General features: G+C 35.4%; 2 protein-coding genes and 1 non-coding gene across 3 annotated transcripts in view; 1 reads left to right on the forward strand and 2 right to left on the reverse strand.

Moving 5' to 3' along the window:
* Window positions 1-4,636: 4,636 nt before the first annotated feature.
* Window positions 4,637-13,538, forward strand: LOC106111451 (inhibin beta B chain). The gene is made up of 5 exons (XM_013293557.1): window positions 4,637-5,038; window positions 10,803-10,909; window positions 11,080-11,298; window positions 11,405-11,680; window positions 11,890-13,538. Exons 1-5 carry the CDS (start codon window positions 4,720-4,722, stop codon window positions 12,049-12,051), a joined length of 1,083 nt encoding a protein of 360 aa, XP_013149011.1. The 5' UTR covers window positions 4,637-4,719; the 3' UTR covers window positions 12,052-13,538.
* A 389-nt stretch (window positions 13,539-13,927) lies between these two features.
* LOC106111431 (chloride channel protein 2) overlaps window positions 13,928-26,397 on the reverse strand; it is a 49,459-nt gene continuing 36,989 nt past the window's right edge. Inside the window, exons 8-24 of the mRNA XM_013293522.1 lie at window positions 25,585-25,706; window positions 24,956-25,057; window positions 24,244-24,346; window positions 23,426-23,554; window positions 22,338-22,500; window positions 21,860-21,951; window positions 21,045-21,183; window positions 19,881-19,984; window positions 19,291-19,494; window positions 19,127-19,220; window positions 18,772-18,913; window positions 18,239-18,365; window positions 17,687-17,803; window positions 17,286-17,381; window positions 17,018-17,104; window positions 16,340-16,559; window positions 13,928-15,677 (exon numbers count right to left, since the gene is read on the reverse strand). Coding sequence (XP_013148976.1) covers window positions 16,401-16,559; window positions 17,018-17,104; window positions 17,286-17,381; window positions 17,687-17,803; window positions 18,239-18,365; window positions 18,772-18,913; window positions 19,127-19,220; window positions 19,291-19,494; window positions 19,881-19,984; window positions 21,045-21,183; window positions 21,860-21,951; window positions 22,338-22,500; window positions 23,426-23,554; window positions 24,244-24,346; window positions 24,956-25,057; window positions 25,585-25,706 — 1,980 coding nt within the window. The 3' untranslated portion in view covers window positions 13,928-15,677; window positions 16,340-16,400. The remainder of the gene's footprint in view (window positions 15,678-16,339; window positions 16,560-17,017; window positions 17,105-17,285; window positions 17,382-17,686; window positions 17,804-18,238; window positions 18,366-18,771; window positions 18,914-19,126; window positions 19,221-19,290; window positions 19,495-19,880; window positions 19,985-21,044; window positions 21,184-21,859; window positions 21,952-22,337; window positions 22,501-23,425; window positions 23,555-24,243; window positions 24,347-24,955; window positions 25,058-25,584; window positions 25,707-26,397) is intronic.
* Window positions 20,306-20,387, reverse strand: Trnas-gcu. Its single transcript has one exon. It is a non-coding gene; the product is annotated as a tRNA-Ser (tRNA).

The following is a 26,397-nucleotide window of genomic DNA, read 5'->3' on the forward strand; positions in this document are numbered from 1 at the left end:
ATACACGAAAAACAAAACAAAATACACCAAAAACAAAATATTCTCAAAAAAACAGTACACTAAAAAGTAACGAAATAATTCCTTGAAAATACCTAAAAATAAAATAACCTACCTTATTGTAACTGTTATGTCTATATTGTACAATTATTTTTACTTTGAAGTCGGTGTCAGTCAATGTAGATTCATTATGTAACAAATAAATGTATTTATACTGGAGTTTATCGATTCAGATAAATTTAATCTCGTAGAGTAAAAGTAAATTTCACGATGTGTTTGATTTTATATTACACTAATTTCGAAGATTTTATAATCTGCCAGTCATATTATAAACCGAATTAGAAGTAAACAATGATTTTTGTTGTATTTATTGTTTTAATCGTAAATATCCCACGTGAAATTTAAAAATATAGCCCATGTTATCAGAGATAACGTAGCTTTTTAATGGTGAAAGAATTTTTTAAATCGACCTAGTAGTTTTTGAGTTATTTCAATACATACGTAAAACGAAAAATAGAAATCTTTTCTCTTTATAATATTAGTATCTGTAGCTCGCGACTTCATCCGCGTGAAATTAAAAAAATAATAAAAATGTAGCGTTACTCACAGATAAATTACCTTTCTAATGGTGAAAAAATTTTGAAAATCGGTTAAGTAGTTTTTGAGTTATTTCATATATACAAAAATCTTACCTCTTTATAATATTAGTGTATATTTATTTGTAATTAATAATATCAAATATATTATTTTAATATACCAATTGAAACCTTTCATATGCAAATTCCTAATTAACAAAAAACACTATTTTTAAATAACAAAATGAGTTAAAACACATTACACATTTTACTTCAAAGTTTGATAAACTAAGCAGACAACCTAGGCATCAGAATAAAATCAGTTTACAATACAAACTAAATATAGCACGCTCAATATGTATTGGCTGTTGAAAGCGTGAGAAACTCATACAATATATATTGCGTTGTTGCGCCAATATGCGACGACACTACTACACCACGCAGCCGACATGGGATTCGTGGACTTTGACCCCGGATTCCACAGCCCGTATTGTTCTTAATAATTGTTACAGCGCTCAGATAACGCGCGTACTTAACTCAACTTATCTCACTTGAATCTTTAATTGTCACAACTTAATACGTTTATTTTAAAATTACAGACCTAAAGTACAGGTATTTAATTACTAATTTCTGAAGTGGTACAAAATAGAGTATTGAAACTCTTTTGCGTTAAATCTTCTAGTGGTTTTGACTGATTTTTACATGATTCACAAATAGGGTAATGTTTCTTTTATGTATATTGGTTTGTATGTATGTAGATTCCATTGTCATAAGCTTACAGTCTTAATTACTGAATCGATTTTGACGAATGAGATGTTATACAGTGGATGTGAGAGTTGAAATCCTAAAAACAAAGTGTCAAAAACGAATTATTCCCAACCGTCACTCCGCTCTGTTCCCATGTGAGCATATAAAGTTTCATCTGTCCCACCTTTTACTCCCACTTTCACCAATGAGGTCAAAGATGGAACCTTTATAAAGTAAAATAAGTGCCAACCGTCCTCTCGTCGCAAAATGTGGGACGGATGAAACTTTTTATTCTCATCTGTTCTCATGTGGGGACAGAAAGGGGTGACGGTTGGGATTAATCCAAAAAAATGTATTCGAATTTCACTCAGCATAACATTTCAAAATATTTTACGATGTTTTCGAGTGTATTCACCTATTAGATTTTAATTTTAGGCAGTTTTTTTTAATTAAATTTAGGTATATGTACCCTTCTAACTATTACTAAAGAAAATAAACTAACTAGACATTATTCGTGTATGCTTATTATCGTAGACAATTCTCAGTTAAATGTGTGAACCTTCAAAGTTGAATGCGTGCGCGGAAATTTTGTTGCTACAATTGCAAAGGACGAAAACACTTGATTATTATTATGGATATTTTAACATTGATAACTATGAGAACTAAAAATAATAGAATAATGATTTGGAACAAATCTCAAATTGCAGAGACAAACCCTCATCTACCGTACTTTGCTACAGTTTGCTAATAATGAGGCAGATGTAGGTATTTTTTCTATTCGGAATAACTGATACATTTGTATTCCATCCATTATATATCAAAAACAGTGAAAAATCAGTAAAATCTTAAGATAAATTGAGTTTTTAGTTGAAAAAGTGGTTATTGTGCGACAACCTTAATAGCTAGATATATGCTATCGCGGAATTTAATTTAGAAAATTACAAGAGTTACAATTATTTCATACATCATTTTTCAGTCTTATAGTTTAGGATACATCACGCGATTTTGAGCTAAACTATTTAACTACGCCGTAGTTTTATCACTATCGGATAAAAAAGAATTTTCAAAATCGGTCCACCAGTGCCGGAGATATGCAGTAACACAGACGAATTGATTACCTCCTTTTGGGAAGTCAAAAAGCAACATAAAAAAAAATGTAGTAGTATGTGACTAGAGTAGCTTCTTCTTTTGGGAAGTCGATCAAAAAAAGTAATATAATCAGGTAAAGTAAGTCGGAAATGGTATTGCGTCAAAAAGTTGATATTTCGTGTCACTTTAGTACCCTATTTGCTAAATTTAATATTTAGGATCTTAGATATTATTAGAATTGAATCTAAATTTAGTAGTTTCGACCTTGGAAAGTGTTGATGCAGTAGTTTTTGGTAGTTACATCAGCTAACCGGTGTGCGGTGTGCACGGCGGGGCTGCGTGCCTGTAAGCCCGCGCTTTATTGCATCAGTCGGGTGAAATGCCGAATAGACGAGTTTTATAATTTTTTAGTTAACCATGACTACACGCTGTTACATTGATTAGTTGACAAACACTTATTTTAGTCCCTTTCCCTTTCCACCCTTTTCTTAAGAGGAAAGGATGGGAAGGAAAAGTGGATTTGACGGTGGAGGAGACGCATTTGAAGGAGAAATGTCCTCTTTATGTGCGTCTCCTCCTCCGTCAATTAAGGTAGGCAACGCAACTGCAATTGCGGATGTTTATGGGCAGCGGTCGCTTTCCATTTCGGTGGATACAGGTGGCCGCTTGCTCGTTTGCCACCCTATTTTATAAAAAAAAACACTAGTGACCCATCCCGGCTTTGGGTTCAATGCTGATACGAAAATGTGCTTATTTACATCACATTATAAATTTTTAAAGTTATCAGAATTTCTTCAGGAGGCGAGGGGGGGGGGAGTTCTTTAGCTTTGGTCGTATTCGTAGTAGTTTTATACCTATTTCTCATTTTTCGATTCTCTGGAGAGAGGAAGCTGCCCCCTGTCAATACCCATGTTTTGTGCAGTGTCCTTTAATTTATACCCTACTAGCTTTCGCCCGCGACTCCGGCCGCGTGGAATTAAGAAACCAGTTTAGTCGTTTAAGCTACAAACATCCATCCATCTAAACTTTCGCGTTTATGACATTAGTATGATTAGTATGATATACATTGACCATGTAGAGTCATAGACTAAGTCTGGTTTTTTTTAAATATAAAAGAAATACACACATTAGAAAACCGTTGGTTATCCCACTGTTGGGTCACGCCAAGTTCATATCCGGCCTTATTCTTTTATCATATCACCTATTTTAGTCTTAATGATGACATAAGTTGAGAAAAATCTTTTAATTTATCGTTAGTTATTTGTATTTGTTAAAGTTTGTATTTGTAGAGTTGTCTAAGCTTGCATGACGCGCGCGTGTTCTTTCATTGCTTAGACGCTGTCGACGCTGAAGCAAATATTGCGCTTGTTCAGCATTTGTTTAGTAAGATTACACAATGAAAGCCTCTACTAATAATACATTTGTCTTATTAATACAAAAACGTGTAAAAACGGAATTAAAATTCAGACTTTTTTCAATTTCAGAATTTTGAAAATCGAATTCAGATTATAAATCGAATTAAAAAATTAACGTTCCATTTTCTTTTTTTGAAATTATCGAATTCGTATTTCAAATTTCGAATTTGCTCTGTAAAACTGAATTCTAAATTAAAAAAAAAAACTAAAAATGGTCGTACTCTAATAGAGGGAGCAAGGTCGTATAGGAGATTAACGACCAGCTCCGTCGGGGAGTGACCGCTTATTAGCTGCGAGTGGACACAAACAGTGGGCTATCGCGGTCCATTGTCCAGCATCTGACCTCGGCAGATAGCGGCCGCGGAACACCCCTTGCAGAACGAGAATACGCTAAGATACTAACCAGGGCTGTCAAAATTTAACATAATTGAAAATGCGTATTTTCATATTTTTTTTTACAAATTATGAAATGAACATAGAAAAAATCCAACTTCCTGATATCTGGAATACTGTAAATAATCTAAACAAATTTCGGAGAGGTGATTTTCAGAAGGCTTATAATCTACTAGCTTCTTAGGGTACCAGGAAGCCCTTTGCAGACCTGGCTTAGTTAGCATAGTCTACAAATTCACATGAGAGAGTATTGCCAGTAATCAAACTAGTTATTTTCTAGACATTAGTCTAGTTGTGATCAAGTGCCTAAACCTCGTGTCTGGTTTTAAAGAAAATGTTTCTATTTATATTTGTGATCGACAACCCTATTGCAGACACGCAGCTATATGTACAGACGAGGGTGCACCTCGCAGCAGTCGCGTGCTGACCGCCGCTGAACACGCACGCATGTGTCTCGATCTATTATCATATTTCAATTGTTTGCGCCGAAGAAATCTACGGCAATGGATCCGCGGGTGATTGTGTTCATTCTGTTCGCAGCTAACATGTTAAGTTGGGAATTGATGGTTATGGGAGCGTGTGCAAACTGCGTTAATGGGGAACTAAGTGTTAAAGAATTGACCAATGCTAGAATAGAGTATGTGAAGCAGCAGATTTTGAAGAAGTTGCGGTTAAGTCGGCGACCAGCTGTGGCTGTGCCGGTGAACAGTCTGCCGATGCCGGTGGCGGAGGGCCAGACCCTCAGCGTGGGTTCTGACAAGCCCCCGGAGTTTGATGACTACTATGGCAGAACGGAACAGAAGATCATATTCCCAGTAGAAGGTATGAAGAACTATTTGTTACTACAAATTATCTTATTGGAAAACATGATTCTTTTAAGTTTTTAAAAATTGTACCATTCTACAAGTTTTCTTAAGTATTTTCGTAACGTTTAGGCCAATTTCTTAATAAAAAAAACAACCCCATTACATCAGTGAAAGTCTTTCTTAAATGTAACAAATTAACTTAAGCATTTTTTTATAAATTAACGATAAGTGTCTGAAAATTCTCATATACAGCTTAGCTAGATTCTTAAAAGTAGACTGAACTTTCTAATTATCTAATTTTCTATGAGGTTGAGGAATTATGAACTTTGTACCCCACGTGACTGACTTGTGTCAATTATTATAAACAATCATATCAACAATACACCGCATGTTATGTTTACTACTTAATTATAGAAACGCAAGATAGTTATTTTATTGTTAGGGTCAAAGTTCTTACGTTTGATTGCAAGGAAAACTGCACATGATACTATAGACCCATTTATTTAAATAGAGTCCGGTAAAACACACATTTACTACTAAAAAAATGAGCAGTGTCTTTCCAACAAGGTTTTATAAACCCTAATGTTTTGGCTTTTTAACTCATAAATATAATTTAAGTAAATAATTATAAAACCAGCGCAGTAACGGTCTGCGCCGTCCTTGCATTAGCTGAGCTTGCCACCTTTTGCCACTTTTCTCTCTATTTTTGTTTATGTTTTGTGTATTAAATGTTTTATGTAGTTTTTTGTGGCAATAAAAATTCTATTTATTTATTTAGAACGTTTTTGAATATGCAGGTGTCAGCCACCACCCAAAGTATATATGTTATTGTTTACATTTCGCGAAACATTCATTTGCTGGCAAAATTCAATTGCCATGACAACGAAAGTCGACTCGCTACATCATCGGCTGGCGAAGCTCTTATTTAAATAAATAAAATAAAAGATCATCTAATCTTATCATAACTACAACACAATTTGGAATAAGAGTTTCCCAATCTGGTAATAAAAAAAAAATACAGAAGAATTGAGTACCTCCTTGTTTGGGAGGTCGGTCAATAACGAAGTAACGGCCCGAGCCGAGGCTCCTGAGGGAGCCCTCGAGGCTAGTTACACATAAAAGAGGTTTAGGCTAAGCGCTATCTGCGCTCGGCCACCTCAAGCCCGGTGAATCTGTAAATGCCTCTTCAAGGCAAACAGTGCCAACTCAGTCACAAAAAAAAGCGCTCTTATTAGATGTATTTGTCAGATAAAACGTATAGAAAATAGTAAATATATGTCTTAAGTCTATACTACAAGACAATCAAGGATGTTTGTTTGTTTGTCTATAGACGACACGTGTAGGGTCACTTGAGGCGGAAACAATACGTGATGCTGCAATCTATCTCTCTACAACCCGCCCGCAATAACACCGGTATTTCACCGAATAAGATTGACCTATATCATGTTATCACTTAAAGTATAATATTATCACATATTTATACCTTGTTTAGAGCGTCGGTGGCTCAGTGGTTTAACTTGACTTGTAATCTACAGGTCTTGGGGTGTACCAAGGTGATTTTCGAAATTCATATGTACAATTTACCTGACGTTCTTACGATAAAGGAAAAATTTGTGATGCACATATCGATGAAGAAATTCAAAGATATGTGTGAAGTCAACCAACAGTAGGCCAGCGGTTGATTATGGCCTAGACGTAGACTTTAGGTCCAAATCCCTTAGTGGCGACTTATATATAGTTATATGGCGTTTATACTGTCGTACTCTGAGTGTAATTCTTACTTAAACTGTTAAGTGTAGATTTATTATAGTAAAAATGTTGAAATTGCCTTTTTTTACAAATCACTATATTATCACTAATTAAAAGATAATTTTGATTGATTAGTAAATTACGTAATTAATTATTATCCTTTTGTTTTTTTAGTTTTTATTGTTTTTCTTTAAATAATGTCGATACCGTACAATGTTACATTTATCACGAGACCTCCCATTGATTATAATAATTAACGACTTAATTATTAAACAATATTATCTGAGTTGACCTCAGACACCAATTTTAAACATATTGCGACTAAAAATTAATTTGAATACAAAAATTCTAGTTAAAGAAAAAACCTAGCCTTAGGTAGTAGCGCAAGCGATAGCGATAAACAGCGGTAGAGTCTGCTATTTATCGCACGAATGGGTCGGCACGCCCGGTGTTTTACCGCGACTGCAAAGACAGGCGTGAAGTGGAAGCAATTCTGCGTACAGTGTGATGAGTGTGGTACCGAAGGCCTAATTTTAGTCCCTTTCCACTTTTCTTAAGAGGAAAGGATGGAAGGAAAAGTGGACTTGACTGTGGGGGATACGCATAGTAGAGGGAAATATCCAGTTTCTATGTATGCAATTGTGAATGTCTATGGGCAGCATTTGCTTCGCCATTTTGGTGGATTCAGTTGGCCAATGGCTCGTTTGCTACTTTATGATATTGCTACCACTTAACTCAATAACGACTGATCGAATTTAGATGATATTTGGACCAGAGATATTCAGATTTCTAAAATAAGCCATAGGTTACTATCACGGTTGAAAGGGAAGATCTTGTACGGGGAGGTACGCGCGAGTAAAATAAATAAGAAGTAAACCAAAACTAAACAACTTTTAATGATTTACAAATTAAGAAATGTATGTACAATTCAGCTTAGCGTTGTGACATCTTATCGAAGACTACTTCAATTATTTACAAAGGAATTAATAAAAAAATATACATTCTTATTTTAAAAAGGATTAAAAATAAAAACACAAAAAAGTTTATTGCCAACAACAGTGTTTTATTGAGTCGAAAAAACGGCTAAAAAGTTTGACATAGTAAAAAGTATACAGCATATTTAAAATGGATTAATTTATATGTAATTTTGATTTAATGATAACGATATACGTAAAAACAATAATTACTGTGATAAGGATAATTATTTTCATACCGGAAATGTTTTATCATTTTAATTCTCAACTCGTGCTTAGATTTGTTGACAGGTTTGAATAAATATCATACAAAATGACTCAATTATTTAAATAAGAATTCATCATTGTCAAAACTGCGTAAGTTATTTTTTTTTATAAAATGTTAGAAGATTAGTAGATTTTTGTTAATCACACTATTCACACTAATATTATAAATACGAAAGTTTAGATGGATGTTTGTTACGATTTGCAGCCTAAACTGCTGAACGGATTTCGATGAAATTTGGTATAGATGTAGAGGATAGTCTGGAAGAACACATAGGATCATAGGATACTTGGATTTGTATTTTTTAATTCCACGCGAACGGAGTCGCGGGCGAAAGCCAGTTTTCTAATTTTCTTTGACAATTCCAAGCTATGGTTCACAATAATCGAATGACGGGATTCTAACCCACGATTACAAGATCTGTGGTCCGTACCACAAACCTATTGGCTATTGGCGCTCATTACTGCGATAGTTGTAGTATTTGAAATAAAAGGCCTTTTTTAAGCAAACTTTAAGAATAGATTTAGTCCACGACTGTCACGTGAAATTAAAAAAATAAAAACAAAATTAAAAATCCTATGTGTTCTTCCAGACTATCCTACATCTATGCTAAATTTCATCAGGATCCGTTCAGCCGTTTAGGCTACAAACTAACAAACATCCATCAACTTTCATATTTCTAATATCAGTAAGAAGATTTGTATTTTCAATGGTTTTGTTTTACGACAACTTATTGTAACTTAACCTCTTTAACTTGACGTGATGTCTAATAATTAATATCTATTTTTTCTTAACAATCCACTTGCTTGGTAATTTGTTGCTATCTTAAAGCCATAAAACTTTGTTTTAAAATACATCTCTAAAAAACATTATATATTCTCTAAGATTTGTAGTTTTCTAATCGTTATCGTAATGACCTTTCTATTACTTGTAATTAAAACTATAACGGAACTCCGTTGAATGACATTTATCAAAATGTGCCGCTGATCTGAACCCGGGTCTGCGGCGGCCGCCTATCGTCTTATCATGTACACTAATAGGCCAACACAAATACGAGATTTATTTAACTCTAAGATTGGTATTTAATCTTATTAATATTATAAATGCGAAAGTTTAGATGGATGTTTGTTAGTTTGTAGCCTAAACGGCTGAACGGATCTCGATGAAAGGCATACGATGTAGAGGATAGTCTGGAAGAACATAGGCTACTTACTTTTGTTTTCACTCCACGCGGGTGCAGTCACGGGCGTAAGCTAGTTTGGTATATAAACTTTATCTATGCCTGTGTTTGTTAAAATCACTTTTTTGAGCTATATTTGTAGGTTGTACTAAATTTAGTTTTATAGCTATACCTAGTATTTGAGTATCTGGTTGTCGTAGTTGATTTTTCTTATATTTCAATATAAATAAGACTGTATTTAAGGCTTAATACTGAAACGACACTAACAATCTGATAGAGGACAATATGTAATGCAATTCGTAATTTTAGTGTGGCCTTATTAAGAGGTAAAATATTTAAATGTCGTTTCACTATTGGGCCGTTACAGACACGTATCTTAAGGTAAAGATAAAGAGCGGAGTGCCCTGCCCCATGGGTCATGGACCAAAATCTGGTATTATCACGCGTGAATCATGCGGCGCCTGAGTGCATGATAACCTCCCCCGCAGCTCCTCCCGCGCAGCCCTCCCTCCTGCGGCTCAGAGGGAAACACGAAAAAAAAGGTCATCTCGATACCCTAATCTACAGCAGAGGTCAAAGAATTCGGTCTCCAGCTTACAAAACATTTATTTAACAACATCATTATGTTTACAACTAAATTGTAGTGTTTCTCACACTTCCTTTGGGTTTGCACTGCTGGAATACATGTTTGACAACTTATTGTTCTGTTTTATAAGAGATCTTTCATTCTCTTGTTAGACAAAAGTGTTCTACTAGTCAGACTACTAAAGATTTTTGGTTAACTGTTTGACAGATATCTGCATTTTCCCGCTAACTCTCCGTTATTTCTTATTTTGCAGCGCATCAGCGCTCTCTGATGGTACAGACTTGAACATACTAATCAATAAGAGAATTCTCGTAGATGTAAGCGCGGAAAATCCTGTATTTAATTAATTTAAACAACAATAGTGTTAACGATTAAAAGTGTGTTGTTAGGCTGAAATGTAACATCCGATCTTTGCACGTAATTGATAAAGTCTTATCACATCAGTTGGAACACCTGATATTTATGAATGGACTATATTTTTGTCACTAACACGATCGAATGATATTTTAGTTCCGCTACGAAGGAATCCAAAGCGTAATCATTCTTAACTTATTAAAACTTTCGTGAGACGTTATATTATATAAATAAATAAAATTCACGTGACAACAATCGGTGTAGGCACCGACGACGATGTAATAATAGTTCCTGCAACCGCACTCAGCCTAAGTTAAAATAGGTCCTAACCTCTCGAAAGATATGTAATATGTAGCGTCTGATAATAGTAATTAAATAAACGTATAAAGTCAGGTTATGTCTGAAGCAGCTAATTAGAGCAAGGAGTGACCCCCAAAGGCCGCGTAGATAGCACGCTAGCCGCCGCCGTGTTTCCGCCTCCCCACTTCAGTGCCTCAAGTCTTGGGTCAAATATTGTTCTGTTAAATTATTGGTCATGTGAATATAGAACAAACGAGATTGTACCACATTAAAACTCTGAAACTTCTGGGTCACGGGCTATTTTTTTTTGTTGTTACTATAAGGGTTATTAACAGTCATTCATTTGTATTAATTCTATTTATCTTGTTGCAGGTGAATGTTTGACAACAGGCCGATATCCTTTCATCTGCCTACAGTTCGAGCTGCCGCCTGACGTCGAGCCCGAAGAGGTGACTGTCGTTGAGCTCTGGTTTTACAAGGTAATTGATCTAAACTTTTGTCTTGATGTTAATCTTTACGTAACTCGTCTGCACAATACCTTTAGAAGAGAGAAGTTCAGTAGAACAGTAGAACAGAGCAACACTGATAACATAGGTTATATGAAAGTTGGGGTTTGCTTTAAATGAAGACTGTTGTTGTTATATTCCAGGAGCGCGATCCATTGGATGAATACAACCAGACGTTTGTGATCTCTGAAGCAGCGCATTGGGACAGCCAGCAGCAGTTCAAGAAGACGAAGCCAATCGCTATTAAGGAGACGGATGTGGGTGAAGGCTGGGTGCGGGTCGAGCTGGCGTGGGCTGTGCGTGTCTGGCTTGAGGGCATGGAACGTTTGCACACGCTACACGTCGCTTGTAGGACTTGCCAGGTAGGTTCACCATCTTTCACCATCTCTTATTAACTAATAAAAGACTAGGACTCTGAGTGCGACAAAGATGCCTTAAAAAAAATAACACTTGAACTCTCTTTCACAGTTACGTCGAGCGCCTCTCTCCTTCCACGAGAAGCATCGACCTTTCCTAGTGTTGTATACGAAGTATGCAGGCAAGCGGCGCCGGGGCCGCACACTAGAGTGCGGGGCAACAACTAGCGAGTGCTGCCGCGAGCCACTTTACGTCAGCTTCCGCGAGCTCGGTTGGGACGACTGGATCATTCGCCCAGCAGGATACCACGCTTACTTCTGCAAGGGTTCCTGTGCACCAATATCCGCAGTCTCGCAAGCTGATAGCTATCATCATAATATTATTAGGGTAGGTTTTTTATGTCATTAAAGATAGACTGTTATCTTGTAAGCATGATTTTTAGAACCCAGAAAAAGCATAGATTTGAAACACTTCAAACAATGAGATTTTCTTCCTTGTGTATATTGACGATTATTTTTCGTGGCTTTTTTGATAGTTGAACTGAGAATTGTTTGGTTATTTAGTTTTAAAGTCTGACGTTAAATGTATATTTGCAGAAATATTTCTACTCCGTCTCCAACGAGAGGAAAGCGGAGTTCAAGCCGTGCTGTGCACCGACTACCTTCAGCTCTCTCCAACTGCTATATATGGATTCCAATAACACGGTCACGCAAAAGACGTTACCCAATATGGTGGTAGAATCCTGTGGTTGCATGTAGTATGGATGTGGATATATGGATTCATTTAGAGCGGGCACAGCATTTACTAATGTACAGCCGTTATGCGATTGTCGATTGTTTCGCCAATCCAATTGTTTAGTTGCATAAAAAATCGAATGTAACCTCCATATAAGCTTAGGAAGCAAAGCGAGCGCACAGTTGTGCGATAGATAACTCGCGGGTGTGCGAATCTGTGGATTTCCAAAGTGGACATAAAGTACAGTGACTTCTGTAGAATTTTGTGTTATGGATTTTAATTTATTATTAGCAAATTAGAAATTTATTGTTGTGATAGACTTATTGTGTGTTTTGTCAAAATGTTTTAGTTAAAGTGAAATGTTTTTTTGGTAATAATTAATCTACAAATTGTTGTTATTGAAGAATGTAGTAAATGATTTTTGAAGCTTAAGTTTTAGGAATTTCCAGTAATTTAATACTTAAATTACTTATCTTGGTAGTAACTTTAAATCGTAAATAGTTGAATTGTAATTTTTAAGTGTATTGTGATACTGAGATAGGCCAGTGTTATTTTGTAACTTAATTTTATTACTTAACGTGATTTATTTATAAATATTTTCACTTTAAGATCGAGTGCATTTATTTTATATTAGATAAAAGAAATTACTAATTTTGTGGTGTTTTGAAGGTTTGAATCTTATTGAATAATTAATCGACCAACGTAATTAAGTTTATGCGATCAATTATTAATTAATACATTATTACATTAATTAATAATTTAATGTCACTGCCGGAACGCTGTTAGAAACATCAATTTAATTGTTTAGAAGTCGAATTCCTTCATTATGTAACATTTCTGAATTCTATATTAGTAAGTTATTGACATAACTATTAGTATGATAAATTATCAACATATTTAATTATTAATTAAATATATTATTTAAGTAAAGTTAAGTTGTGAGGACGCTCTTTGTTAGTGACTATGATCTGTTAAGGTTGTGTTTCCATTAATTACAATACAGACATATTTTATAACCGTAGTTTACCACTGTCGTTAGACCAGTAAACACGTATGTCAATTTTTAAATGAAAATGAATAACATTAGAATTGTTTTGTTCGTATCATGGGAGTGAAACCTACGGTTACGGATATACGAGATATCTCACAAGATTAAAATCCTGCGTGTTTTTGAGAAATCATTAACGATAAGATACGCATAAAAGTGAAATCTAGAATATTTCATGATAGATTGGTTTTTCCGTTTTTGTGATAAAACTCTTATTTTGTTGTACAGAAATAACCGTAATCGGAATATTTGACAGTCTACAAGCAATTGTAATACACTTGGTGTATATTTTAGAGTTTGTGTATCATCGAATAATTATAATAAGCGACATTTGATATTTCCCAGTTGGTCTATGTACTTAAGTTAGGACCTGTGGTTTTATAAATATAGTTACTGTAATAGAATTTTTCTATAAAGTATTATAGTTTTAAGTGATAGAATAAATGTGGGTTGAGAAATTTTTATGATTTTTTCCTTTAACGACACCAAAACTCCATAGAGAATACGATTTGATTCACTTATAGAATTTTAAATAATACGTTTTATTTAATTTAGTCTCTTTTGACGAGTCTATATTTAAAGAAAGTCTTTATATTGAAGAGAATTTAAGCAAAAAAGGAATTTGGGAATTTAAACACATCGGTGGAGTTCTAAGATAACCCTTAAATTCTTGACATCTTTAATTTTGCATACATTTATAGACAGTACATCAACCAAACTTTATCTCCATATAATTTCTATTTCTACAGTGAAGTAGCCTGATTTTCTTTATTTTTCTTGTGTTTGCATTTATTTTAGTTTCAAAAAAAGTCGGAAATATTCGGTTTAGGATTTTAAAATAAATACATCAGTCAACGCACAACACATCATTTATTAACCAAAAAGCAACAGATCACAATAAAAATGCAACTAACGTCCAAATGACAACAATTTTCTTGTCTTAAATATAAATTAAACTTATAATTAACATTATATTAGCAGAACATCCTGGATCAGAACTTAGGTTCGAGTTTGGGTCCTGATTTAGTACCTTGAGGAATCCCACTTCGATTGTTTATGTTTAAAGTAAATAATTATAAAAAAATCTATATAAACATATTTTTTCTTGATATTTGTCAATGTATTATATTTAAAGCGAAATAGAATATTTATTTTACTTTAATTTCTCTTTCAATAATCTTGTTATATGAAAAGCAAGTTAAGAATCATATTTTTATTTTCAGTTAATTTTTATTACTGATCCAGAATTTTCCATAGATCTACAAGCATTCTATTCGATAAAACAAAAAAAATATTCGTTGTTTTATGTCGCAAACATAACAACCTTTTACTATTATTTCGAAGACTTTACTTTTAGTAATTTTAACAAATAGGACCAAATATATCACATTTTTTTTGGTTATTTGATTTAATTATAAAAATTTGTATAACATCTATCACAATCTATCACTGTTAACAACCAGTTAAAGAGGACCAGAGGTACAGAATAACAAGAACCTCAGATATGTACAGTCGCGGAAACCCTCGGTGTCCCACTTTAGGTAGTCTTATTCATTGCAATGAGTCAAACTCCGGCTCTTACAAATAACTAATTATAGCAGTGAATTAAACGAAGAGATAAGAAAAAGAAACTAGTCATGAAGCACTAACCGACTTTTTTTCTTACACATTTTATCTCGTCTCGTTTCAAAATGTTCAAAAAGTTGTAACTTGGAACACCGCCAATTTCCCCGATTGTACAAACTAAAATATTACGTATTGTATATACGTTAAGTTCTAAAATAGCATGGGATTTCAGTTTGGAATCTAAAAACTAGAATTAAAAAGTTATTGTGACTCTTTCATGCGAATAATACTGTCTTTTTTTGTTGAATTTCATTATTTTTTGCTCAATTCGGTAAAATTAGTTAAGGGAATCAATTTGTATTTTACTTCTTTTTATCTTTTTAATATTAAATATTGAGAGGTCTTGTCATTTTGGTTAATATTTTCGTATATTTTCTGTATTAGGACGGAAGTTGTACCATTTTGAGCTTAAACGAAATGCATTAAGTGAATCCCATAACTGTAAAGTTAGCCTTACAATGGCACAGAGGAAGTATTCTTAGCTAAATAAACTTTAACTTAAATATAAATAAAACTATATAAAATTAATTTGGAATGATTTTGTTGATCACAAGCCTTGAGTGTGGCGAATTTTGGTATCAAATACAGGCTTTTTTCATAAATTGGTCCAAGATATCCAAAATATAATTATTTTTTCATCAAATATCTTACATAAATAAGAAGAAAAATCTCTTAAATGGAAAAATTGTAAATGCATAAAAGAATTGTAAATATCTCAAGTTTCTGACTAACGTTTCATTTTATTATCAGTACAAATTGTACTAAAAATTACATTTATTTTAAAAAAAAATCTTATTCCGATTGAAGTGGCTTTTTTATATAAGCTGCTGACATTTAACTTACAAGGTAAACTTAACTTAAGGTGTATAAATAAATAATATGTTACAAAAGCGATCACATACAAAGTATTTGTGACTAAGATATAATAAAGCACCAGAGATGGTCATATTGAACTATCGGCAATATTTCCGAAATCTGAAACAAGCATATTATTCTGTAAATGGTGTAATTACTCTGTATTCTACTTCTCTTCTTTCTACCGTCTTAATACCGTCGGTAGTTTTGAGGTTTAGCTCTTGACTTCTATTCAACAGGACCTAGGTTCAAATTATTGTACCAATAACATTCGATTTTCATATGTACATTCATTCTTATGAAAGTAAACGTAACTACACATATATAAAAATTTAAAATAAATGAATGCACTGAACGGTAATTTCTAAAAAATCTCATATCCAGTGAAAAACCTCGTTGTCTAGTGTAAGTAAAATTTGGTTTAAAAGTGCATGTAGTTAGTTAAGTCTATACTTAACTTTCCGAAACTCTCAGTAGAGACTTTTATAACTGATGAAATTACCATATGCCTGTGGCATGGCATGTGGTATGTGGCATAGCGTGCGGCATGGTTCCATAGGGTACACATGTTCTTATAAGTGAATGATGATGAAGTCACTATATGCGTGTGGCATGTAGCATGTTGTGTGGCATGTGGCTACATAGGGTACACGTGATATAATAATTGAATGACTATGTACTCACAATATGCGTGTGGCATGTGGTGTGGCATGTAGCATGTTGTGTGGCATGTGGCTACATAGGGTACACGTGTTCTAATAACTGAATGACTATGTACTCACCATATGCGTGTGGCATGTGGTGTGGCATGCAGTGTGGCATGCGGCACGGCGTGCGGTATGTCTATGTGGCGGTGGTGAGCGGCGCAGTCTCGCAGTCGGAGTGCGGCGCGGGCTGCGCGCTGTGCACCTTGATGAGCGGCGGCGGCGGCGTGCTGGGCGGCGAGGGCCGGCTGCTCACGCTCAGCACGCCCGAGTTCACATCCTCTATAGCTTTGCGCAACTGTAATTAATTACATTTATCCAATTAATTAATAATGTTTAAGTTTAATTTTCTTGTTATTAATTAATATTATTCTTATAATTAATAGATTATTTTTTTTTGTAATCAATTTAAATCAAATTATTTCTACCGTAACAGACAACTGTAACTAAAGAGTCATATTTATTAGTAAAATTAAATAAGATGTACTGAAAAAGGGAGAGTATACTAACACAGATTAACCAAATTAAGAAACCAAGGCGATTGTTGCTACAAAAATTGAGTATACAATACTTTTTCAATTAATAATATTTAAGTAGTCAGTATTAATATATTAATTATGGTTAATTATTTAATGTTTATAAGAAGAACGGCACATTCCAACACAATGATTTATTTTATTTAACATGTTCCAACAATGTAAACAATATGTGTGTTTTTAAAGTAATAAAAATGAATTAATTTACTTAAACACATACCTCTTTCAATGAGACGACACCTATGAGTCGTCCTATAGCAGTGACGTACGCACGACTCACCCCCAGGGTTGAAAACAGCGAGTGGACCTGGAATAAATTTAAAAAAGTAAACAATAACGCTTATTTCACTAATATATAGACAATACAATTAATAAGTAAGATCTTAAAGTGTATTTATTTAAGAAAACACATTAATTTAAAAAAATCTGTGACATTAGAACAATTTGATCTCGACCATTTTACAAAGACCTATAAAATAGGGTAATACCTTGAGTAATGAGGTTCTCTCTACAAGCTGGAAGGGCGCAGGGTCGATGTGACAGATGTATAGATGTTCATCCTCGTACTCCGGGTCATCTGGATGCTGAATAAAAATAAACTTTAGTTGCATGTTTATTTTAGTGGAAATAAGGTTTAAGCTAGAGCTAAGAGCGTCGGTGTCTCGGGGGTTTGGACACTTGACTTTTAATCTACAGGTTTTTGGGTTTCGAATCTCATATGTAGATAATTTATCCGAAATACTTGATGTTTCTATCAGCGATGAAATTCAAAGATATGTGTGAAGTCAACCCGCAGTGTATTTAGCCTAGTCACCCTTAGGGTAGGCTCCGAGCCCCTCAGTGGGGACATATGGGCTGGTGATGATGAAGTTTCAAGTAGACGGCATACCATGTCCCTCTTCCTGGCGATCTGCAACATTCGGTCGAAGTCTATTTCCTTGGCCATCTCCAGTCTCTCCCATGCTTTTTGGTCTTCAGGCGACATATCGCATACACGTTCACGGGGCTGGAAAAATGTTGAATTCAAATCAAATTCAATTCAAATTTGAAATCAGCTCAGTAGTTTTTGCGTGAATCGTATATATAGAAAAATAGAAATCTTTCATCTTTATAATATTAGTATAATGTAGAGCGTCGGTGGCTCAGTGGTTTAAACACTTGACTTGTAATCTACAGGTCTTGGGTTCGAATCCCGCTGTACCAATGTGGTTTTCGAGTTTTCGAATTTTCAAATGTACACAATTTACCCGACGTTCTTACGGTGAAGGAAAACATCGTGATACCTGCACATATCGGCGAAGAAATTCACAGATGTGTGAAGTCAACCAACCCGACTTGGCCAGCGTGGTTGACTATGACCTAGTCACCCTTACTTAGGGTAGGCTCCGAGCCCCTCGGTGGGGACGTATAGTGAGCTGATGATGATGATAGATATAGTTACCAGTTGCACTTTCTTGTTGATGGAGGGGCTGCGCGGCAGGGCGGGGCCGAGCTGGTCGGGCAGCCCGCCCTCCACGTCCGCCAGCAGCGTCGACCGCTTGAAGATGGCCTCGAATGCTGCACGGATCCTGCACAAATACAGTAGTTACTCAAATAAATTTGTGTATCAATAATCTAATATTTTAATATAAAACGAAAGACGACTAAGACACAAGTTTATAGCTTCTGGTATGATTTTAAAAACTCAAAAACTAACGGATAGTTTTTAAATTCTGAAAAAGTTGGCATTTCGCAGCAGATTAAAAAAATAATATCGCAAAATGGATCATAAATGGTAGCGTAATCGATTTACTTGCATTAAAACATCGATGTAATTGACAACCTCCCCTTTTTTAAAGTTGGTTAATAAAAAAAATAAGTGTGAGTGTTTTTCAAATTTTTCTCATTCAAGTATTTAACGAGTCTTGAATTTGAATGGATATTTGATTCTTACAGTATTATTTGATGTTTTATAGTTTATAGTATTGTACAGACCTGGTCTCTGCGCCGGTGACGGTGGTGTAGACGGAGGGCTGCGGCGAGAGCGGCGTGTGGCCCCCCCCCACCAGCCCGCGGCTCACACTGAACGAGTTCGTCTTCTTCAGGATCGACTTCGGTCGGAACAGCTGCCCGGGCGCTGGAATACATCCCATTACCATAACAAGCGGTTTACATTTTTCCAGTTGATCAGTAACGTCAAAAACTTGACTGGCATACTCAAATCGATCAAGAAATGCATAATATATTCATTGTATTTGAATAAACTTTTTCCTTACTTATCTAAGTATTCTTTCCTCTTTTTTATTTTTGACGTAGACATAATTAATTATTAATAGGAACAGACGCTCACCAGGTATCAATCCACCCTGGTCATTGGTAGTGAGCGAGGTGCCGCGGGTCATCCCCGTGCCCGGCACCTGCAGCATATCTGGTGCCGGCGTCACCTGATAATTAAGTTTTAATTAACCAGAATGCTTAATTAAGCAGGGGGCGGGGCGTGGAGCAGTGCCTGACCTCAAAGCGGGAGGGGCGGCGGACCTTCTTGGCCTCCTCGTGCCTCCTGCGCAGCTCCGCCTCGCGGTGCCACAGCGCGGCCACCTGCAGCCGCCGCTCGCGCCCCACCGCCTTCTCTATCACCTTCACCAGCTCCCAGCGGTGGATGGACCCCAGCAGCACCATGGAAGTCGGGCTGTCCACCAGGGGGAAACTCTTGATTGTCTGGAATACGAATAATTTGACTAGTTGACAAAAATAATAATCTAAATAATTAATTAATTGATTAATTAATTTAACTAATTATTCCATTAATTAATTATATTATTAATCAATTAACACAATTTATTTGTTATTGGATTTGTATCACTTAGTATGATTAACAGCCGTCTTTACGCCTTATTTTTACTACTTTTTAACTTAAAAATTAAATAATTGAACAGTTATGAACGGTTCACATTAAGCTAATTTTGTTTGTCAGTAGCATTTATTAACTGGATTGGCAATCAATGGTGCATTGTTGACAGTGACAGGCGCCAGTGAGTCAACTGTCCAACTGTATTGTCCGAGTATGAACTAAGCATTAAATGCATTTGATAATTATTGAATACCTTATTTTCCTTGAGTATGTCTTTGAGCTGCTGGAAGGTCATGCGGTTCCAGATGTACTTGACGTCGCGCACCATGAAGTCCTCCACGCAGATGTCGTACATACCTGCACATACACTTACGTAAATAAGAAAAAATACATTCTAAAGGCCCATTACTGAAACGAACGTAAACGCCGTTAAAAACCTAACGGAAATCAAAAATTATTAAGTGTGACATTTTAAGATGCTTTTACATATTTCAATGTCGTTTCAATATTCCGCCTTATATTAATAATAAAAATGAATTCTAAGTAAAATTTCTAGTGTTTCAAAAATTATAATTTCGGTTTGCATAGACATTATTTTTAGGATTTTTTTTATTTATATCGAAATAAAGTTTTTGTTACAATTTGAAGTTTTGAAATAAGTTTTAAACAAAAATGTATCGACGAGGATGGGATTCGAACCCACGCGTGCAGAGCACATTGGATTAGCAGTCCAACGCCTTAACCACTCGGCCACCTCGTCTTCTGCAGATTGTACCAAAATTACATACTGTTTGAATTTATTCATTCAGAACAGACGGCTATAAATCATTTTGTATTACGTAATCATGTAAATAAAGGTTTTTATTCGAATAACCAGCGAATTTAATCGAAATTATTACGAAAGTATTAAATATTGAATAAGTGTAATGATTTGTTTACGATTGAGTTAATGAATTGTATTTTTAAAAGTGTTTAGATTGAATGAATGAACGAAATAGGTTATGATAGTGAATGAATTGTTACAATTTTTATATTTGTAATTTGGCCTATATTTAGCAGTGAATGATGACTAAAATTTTAAATTACAATCAAATGAGTGAACGAATGAGATTATGATTGAGTGAATGAACGATTTTTATTACGATTTGGACATTTATAAAATGTCTACCACCAAATGAGTAAATTTTGCTTACGATTGAATTATGAGGGTATGTTTTGACAAGGACAATAAAATAACTGTAAGAATATAACTAAATTAGACTTAGGTTTTTGATTCCGCCAAAATGGCGGCCTACGTCTAAATTTGACAGCTGTCAGATAGGGAAGGGACGTCTATGCTAATGTTCTAGTGTTGTCTGATTTTCTTAACAGTTAATGGTTTTTTTTACGATTGTGCGAATTAGTGAATGATCCTCACGGCTGGCGGAGGAGAGCAGGTCGGGCAGGTAGGGCAGCTTCTTGATGAGTATGATGCTGTCGAAGCAGGAGGGCTGCAGCAGCGAGGCGGTGGCGTTGGCCGCCAGCACTGCCGCCATCATGGGCAGGATGTGCGTCACCTGTGTATAAAATCATTATAAATAATTTAAATCTATACTAATATAAAGAAAAAAAGATTTGTATCGTATGTATTCGATTCGCGTAAAAACTACTGGGCAGATTTCAAAGATTTTAACACTCTTAAAAAATATAGACTGTTACAAGTGAAAACTTTTTATTGGCCCATAGTTATCTATTTTAGTTACCTAGGTTAATCTAGGCTATGAGTTTTCCAAATGTTAAATAAATATTATTACTGAGTAACATAGGCTGCATTTTTACTATTTTTTTTAATTTCATGCGGGCGAAGTCGCGACCAACAGCCAGTCTTTAAAATGTTACTAGCTGTTCCCATGCGATTACACCCGCATGAAATTATGTAAATTGTATTATTTTGTTTACATATGTTAAATTATCAATAGCAAATGTCAAAATGACATGACAAACCTTGACAATCTTGCTTCCTTGATGTTGCCAGCAACTTATGGTCTCTTTCCTATTAGAGTTTTATCCAAAATATTTACCCCCTAAGTTTAATTGCGTTAAAATATATAGCCTAAAGCGTGACGTAAGTGTTGGGCTTTTTATTAAACGAAGAATTATTCAAAAATATGGTGTAATTGCTGACATGTTAGGCAACAAAGAAGTGTTTACGGTTTATTATAATAGTATAGAAGTTATGTAAGCGCCGCGAACCTGTCCGGTCATCTCGCTGACGATGACGATGGTGGAGACGGTGTGTGTGACCGCGCCGGTGAACGCGGCCGCGCCCACCATCGCGTACCCACCTGAAATAACACTTTTTATTACTATTTTAGCGTCTAAAAAGGGGGTGATTACCCTAAATAACCAAACAAACCACCTTGGTGTTTTTGCCATTCAATTGCCCCCATTTGATTCTATATGAAAAATCAAGATTTAGATTAGATCTAGTGTTTTAAAAAAATCGATTAATATCATAATCTTATTAATATTATAAATGCGAAAGTTTAGATGGATGTTTGTTAGAGTTTGTAGCCTAAATGACTGAACGGATTTTAATAAAATTTGGTACAGATGTAGAGGATAGTCTGGAACACATAGGCTACATTTGTTGTATTTTATTTCACTCGAACGGAGTAGCGGGCGAAAGCTAGTGCTAAAAAAAACTTTTACGTTATATTTTAATACAGACCGGGCAATATTTTCTGTATGTGCCCTCCGTAGGCGACGCCGAGCGGGCAGAAGTAGTGCATGATTTCGCCCGTCAGTCGGCCGAGCGCCGCGCCCATCTTGAAGGCGGGCACGAAGATGCCCGCCGGGACGGGCAACGTGCACGACACCATGCTCAGGAAGAACTGGAATCACAATATTGAAGGGGAATTTTAAATGCATTGGAAGAGGAAATATCCTTTCCTCTGTTAGTTGAAGATTAACGAATCTGATCAGATTAAAAAAAAAATTCGAAATTCAACTTTAACGGTAAGGAATAAGGTATAAATTAGTTTGAAGATCATTTGAGTGTTTTCCTAGATTTATCGTTAAAACACTTATTATACGAGCTGTCACCTTTTACTATTGTATCGTAAAATATTGGTACTTATCAATATTTAGTTACAAGTGAATCAATCAGCTGTGTAAATAGTAAAATTGCTACTTATTTAGTCAATAAGTTAGATATCTCAGAGAAGTTTTAAATAAAAATGTGCGTTTTACTTTGAAATAAAACCTTTGGTATTATAAATATATTTTATGCAATTATTTGGAACATACCAAGTTTGAGAGTAGCCCCAGTGGTTGAGAAAATAAGGAGTAAAAGATTAGAGTGGGGGCATGTTATGAGAAGGTATGAATCGCATGTAACAAGGAGGATGTTAGTTATGAATGTGGAGGTACACCGGTAGAGGTAGACCTAGAAAGAGATGGATGGATTGCGTGAAAGGTGACATGATCAAGAAGGGAGTGATGACTGAGATGACGGATGATAGTGTACTTTGGAGGACGAAACCCGGTGCGTCGACCCTACAGGAGTAGGATAAGGCAAGGAGATGATGAATTATTTGGAACATATAAACATAAAAACTACTTAACCGATTACAAAAATTATTTAACTATTACAAACCTATACAATCACTGAAGAACATCGGCTATATTTTAATTCCGAGCAGACGAAATCGTGGGCAAAAGATAGTTAAAATAAGTGTCTCGTGAGTTGGCACGTCAGTTATAAGACTACTGTAGTACCCGACGTGCCAACTCAGTCTATACAACATGTTTACTTACAATGGAAGCAAAATATATACAGAGACACCCGAAGATGTCCACCTCCGGGGTCTGCCAGTGGGAGACCACAGCCGCCTGCTCCGCAGACAGCTCGTCGGTCCACGTGAAGTTGGCCATCATCGACAGCACCTGCAGAATACCATCACCAGCTAACTTCAGCATTACGAAGTCTACTTAGGGAGTCAAAGCTTACTGCTTTATGTCTATCGATATTTTCTTGAAGTAATCCAAAGCCTACTGGGCCGATTTCAAAATTTCTTTTACTATTAAAAAGCTATGTTACTAGTAACATAGGCTTTTCCTACTGTTTTTTAATTCCAAGTGGACAAAGTCGCGAGCAACAGCTAGTTTATTTCATAACAAAAGATGGAGCTTATTATAATTTTGGAATTGTTTTATAACATGTCCAATACAAGACATGAGGTGGCACTAAATTTGACGACATAGTACCTTTCAGAGAAACCACCGGTGAAAAATGTTATTCACTAGGCCTAATCTACATTTCTTAAACGTCTGTTAATATAGTGCGAATTACTCGATATTGCAGTACTATTTCCGGATCTTTCGAGACTATTCGGGGCTATTTGGGACTATTCGTAGCTATTCGGGACTATTCGGGTCTATTCGGAGCTAATAGGAGCTATTTGGGGCTATTCGAGGCTATTCAGGTCTATTCGGAGCTATTCGGGACTATTCGGGACTATTCGGAGCTATTCGGGACTATTCAGAGCTATTCGGGACTATTCGGAGCTATTCGGGACTATTCGGGACTATTCGGAGCTATTCGGGACTATTCGGAGTTAGTCGTGTTTACGTACCTGTTCCTGGTTGCCGAGGTCGGCGGCCATGAACCTGCCGATGCCGGGCGGGAACAGCACCGACATCACCGCCAGCGTCATCACGCCGGGGTAGATGAAGCGGCTGCACATACCAGATACTTCGTATTCCTACACTTGTACACTTCAGAAATAACTTAATTACGTGTTTAATTTTAAGTTGGTTTTCGAAGAAACTGGTTTTTAACGGAAATAGTCGAAATTTTGGAGTACATCTCCGTTTAGGTCGAAATACAATAAACAGTAGAACCTTGATAACTTAAAAATCTTTATAACTTCAAAATAATATGTTCCCTTCCCATCAGAGCCTAAAACCTCTACAACATAGACCCTTGATAACTTAAAATATTTTGTGTTTCCCTTGGACTTTAATTTATCGAAGTTCTACTGTAACACTTTTTAAATTATTTTGTCTCTGTCTAGCTAGTTTTAGGTTATTTATATAGCAAGACAGACAGAGACAAAAAATTAAAAAGATAATAAACTCATTTACGATTATGTATTGAAGTTTAGTGTGTTTTTTGCATGTACAGGGGTTCTTAATAGACGGAAGAAAAATAACAATTTTTTTATTAAAATTGACTCATGAACGTATAAAAATTCCAGAAAGCTATAAATTATGCAAAATTTTGACCAAAACTTTCCCAAAACCGAAATTTTTAAGTCACCAGTTTAAGTAATCTGTGCAACGTACTTCTTCTGCAGGAAGTTGCTGAGGGTCTTGGTGTTCCTCATGAAGAGCACGTACTGGCGGTGCAGGAACACCCACAGCGCCGACAGCAGCCCGCTCACGATGCTGCAACATCCATACATACATGGCCCTGGAAACATCTTACTCCGTCCGCGTGGAATTCAAAAAAAAGTAAATATGTGTTCTTCCAGACTATGCTCTACATATTTACTTAACTTCATTGCGATGTGTTCTGTAATTTATGCTACTTGTAACATCCATCCATTCCATTAAAAATTATTTATAATATTAGTCAGTACGAATATTTAGATGGATGTTTGTTAGAGTTTACCTAAACTGCTGAACGGATCTCGATGATTGTCATAGAAGATGAACTGTTTTTTTAATTTCCCGCAGACGGAGTCGAGGGACAAAGCTAGTCGATTTATAATAAGTTATTTTGAAAACATTATTTATAAAGTTCATATATATATATTCTTCCAGACTATCCTCTACATCTGTACCAAATTTCATCGAAATCCGTTCAGTACTTTAGGCTACAAACTAACAAACATCCATCTAAACTTTCGTATTTATATTAGTATGATATAATTCTGCGAAATTTAAATTTTCTAATTTCTTGTTCTGCTTACCCCAATAAGACGAAGACGGCGAACTCCTGAGGGTCGAAGGGGAAGTCCTGGGGCAGGTTGGTGGGGAACAGCGGCTTCACCGTCGGCAGCGCGCCCGACCACACCGACAGCAGCCGGAACATCTGCAGGAAGTACAAAAATCGGACAATCAATTACATTTCGAATACTAATTATGGGCGTCACAGCCATGTTATGACTTAATAAATATAGTCTTCATTACCTCTTATGTTTTCTTCCAATTTGCACAAAATAACCTTACCAACATTGCCGTCGTGTCGTTGAGCTAATGCAACACCCTTATTTTTGACATCCGACTACTCTCCGATTATTAACATAACAAGCACAATTACATTTTAAAACCATGACATAAATATTTTAAAAAACGCTTTAGATCACCATTACAAAGTTATATCGTTATTTCAAACTATGACCAATGACATTGATTTATAGCACAGACTAAATAACCTTCAAGAGTACAGAATACATCAAAATAGTTAAAAAGCTAACATAATGTTATAAAGAGGAAAAATTTGTATTTTTGTATGTATTGAAATAACTCAAAAACTACGAGACTGATTTAAAAAAATATTTCACCATTAAAAAGCTACGTTATCAGTGAGTAACATAGGCTTTGCTTTTTATTTTTATGTTTTTTTTTTTTTATTTTGACGATGTCACGAGCAATAGATAGTTCTAAGATAATTGGAATATGAATGAATGAATAAATTGATTTTAGGACTTTTCCATTAAACCATATAAGAAATAATAAATTTTAATACTAAGGGCCAGTGGAAACTGGCTGATAGAGGCTCA

The sequence above is a fragment of the Papilio polytes genome, unplaced genomic scaffold (genome assembly GCF_000836215.1).
Source record: "Papilio polytes unplaced genomic scaffold, Ppol_1.0 DF824169.1, whole genome shotgun sequence".
In the NCBI taxonomy this organism is placed as follows: Eukaryota; Metazoa; Arthropoda; class Insecta; order Lepidoptera; family Papilionidae; genus Papilio; species Papilio polytes.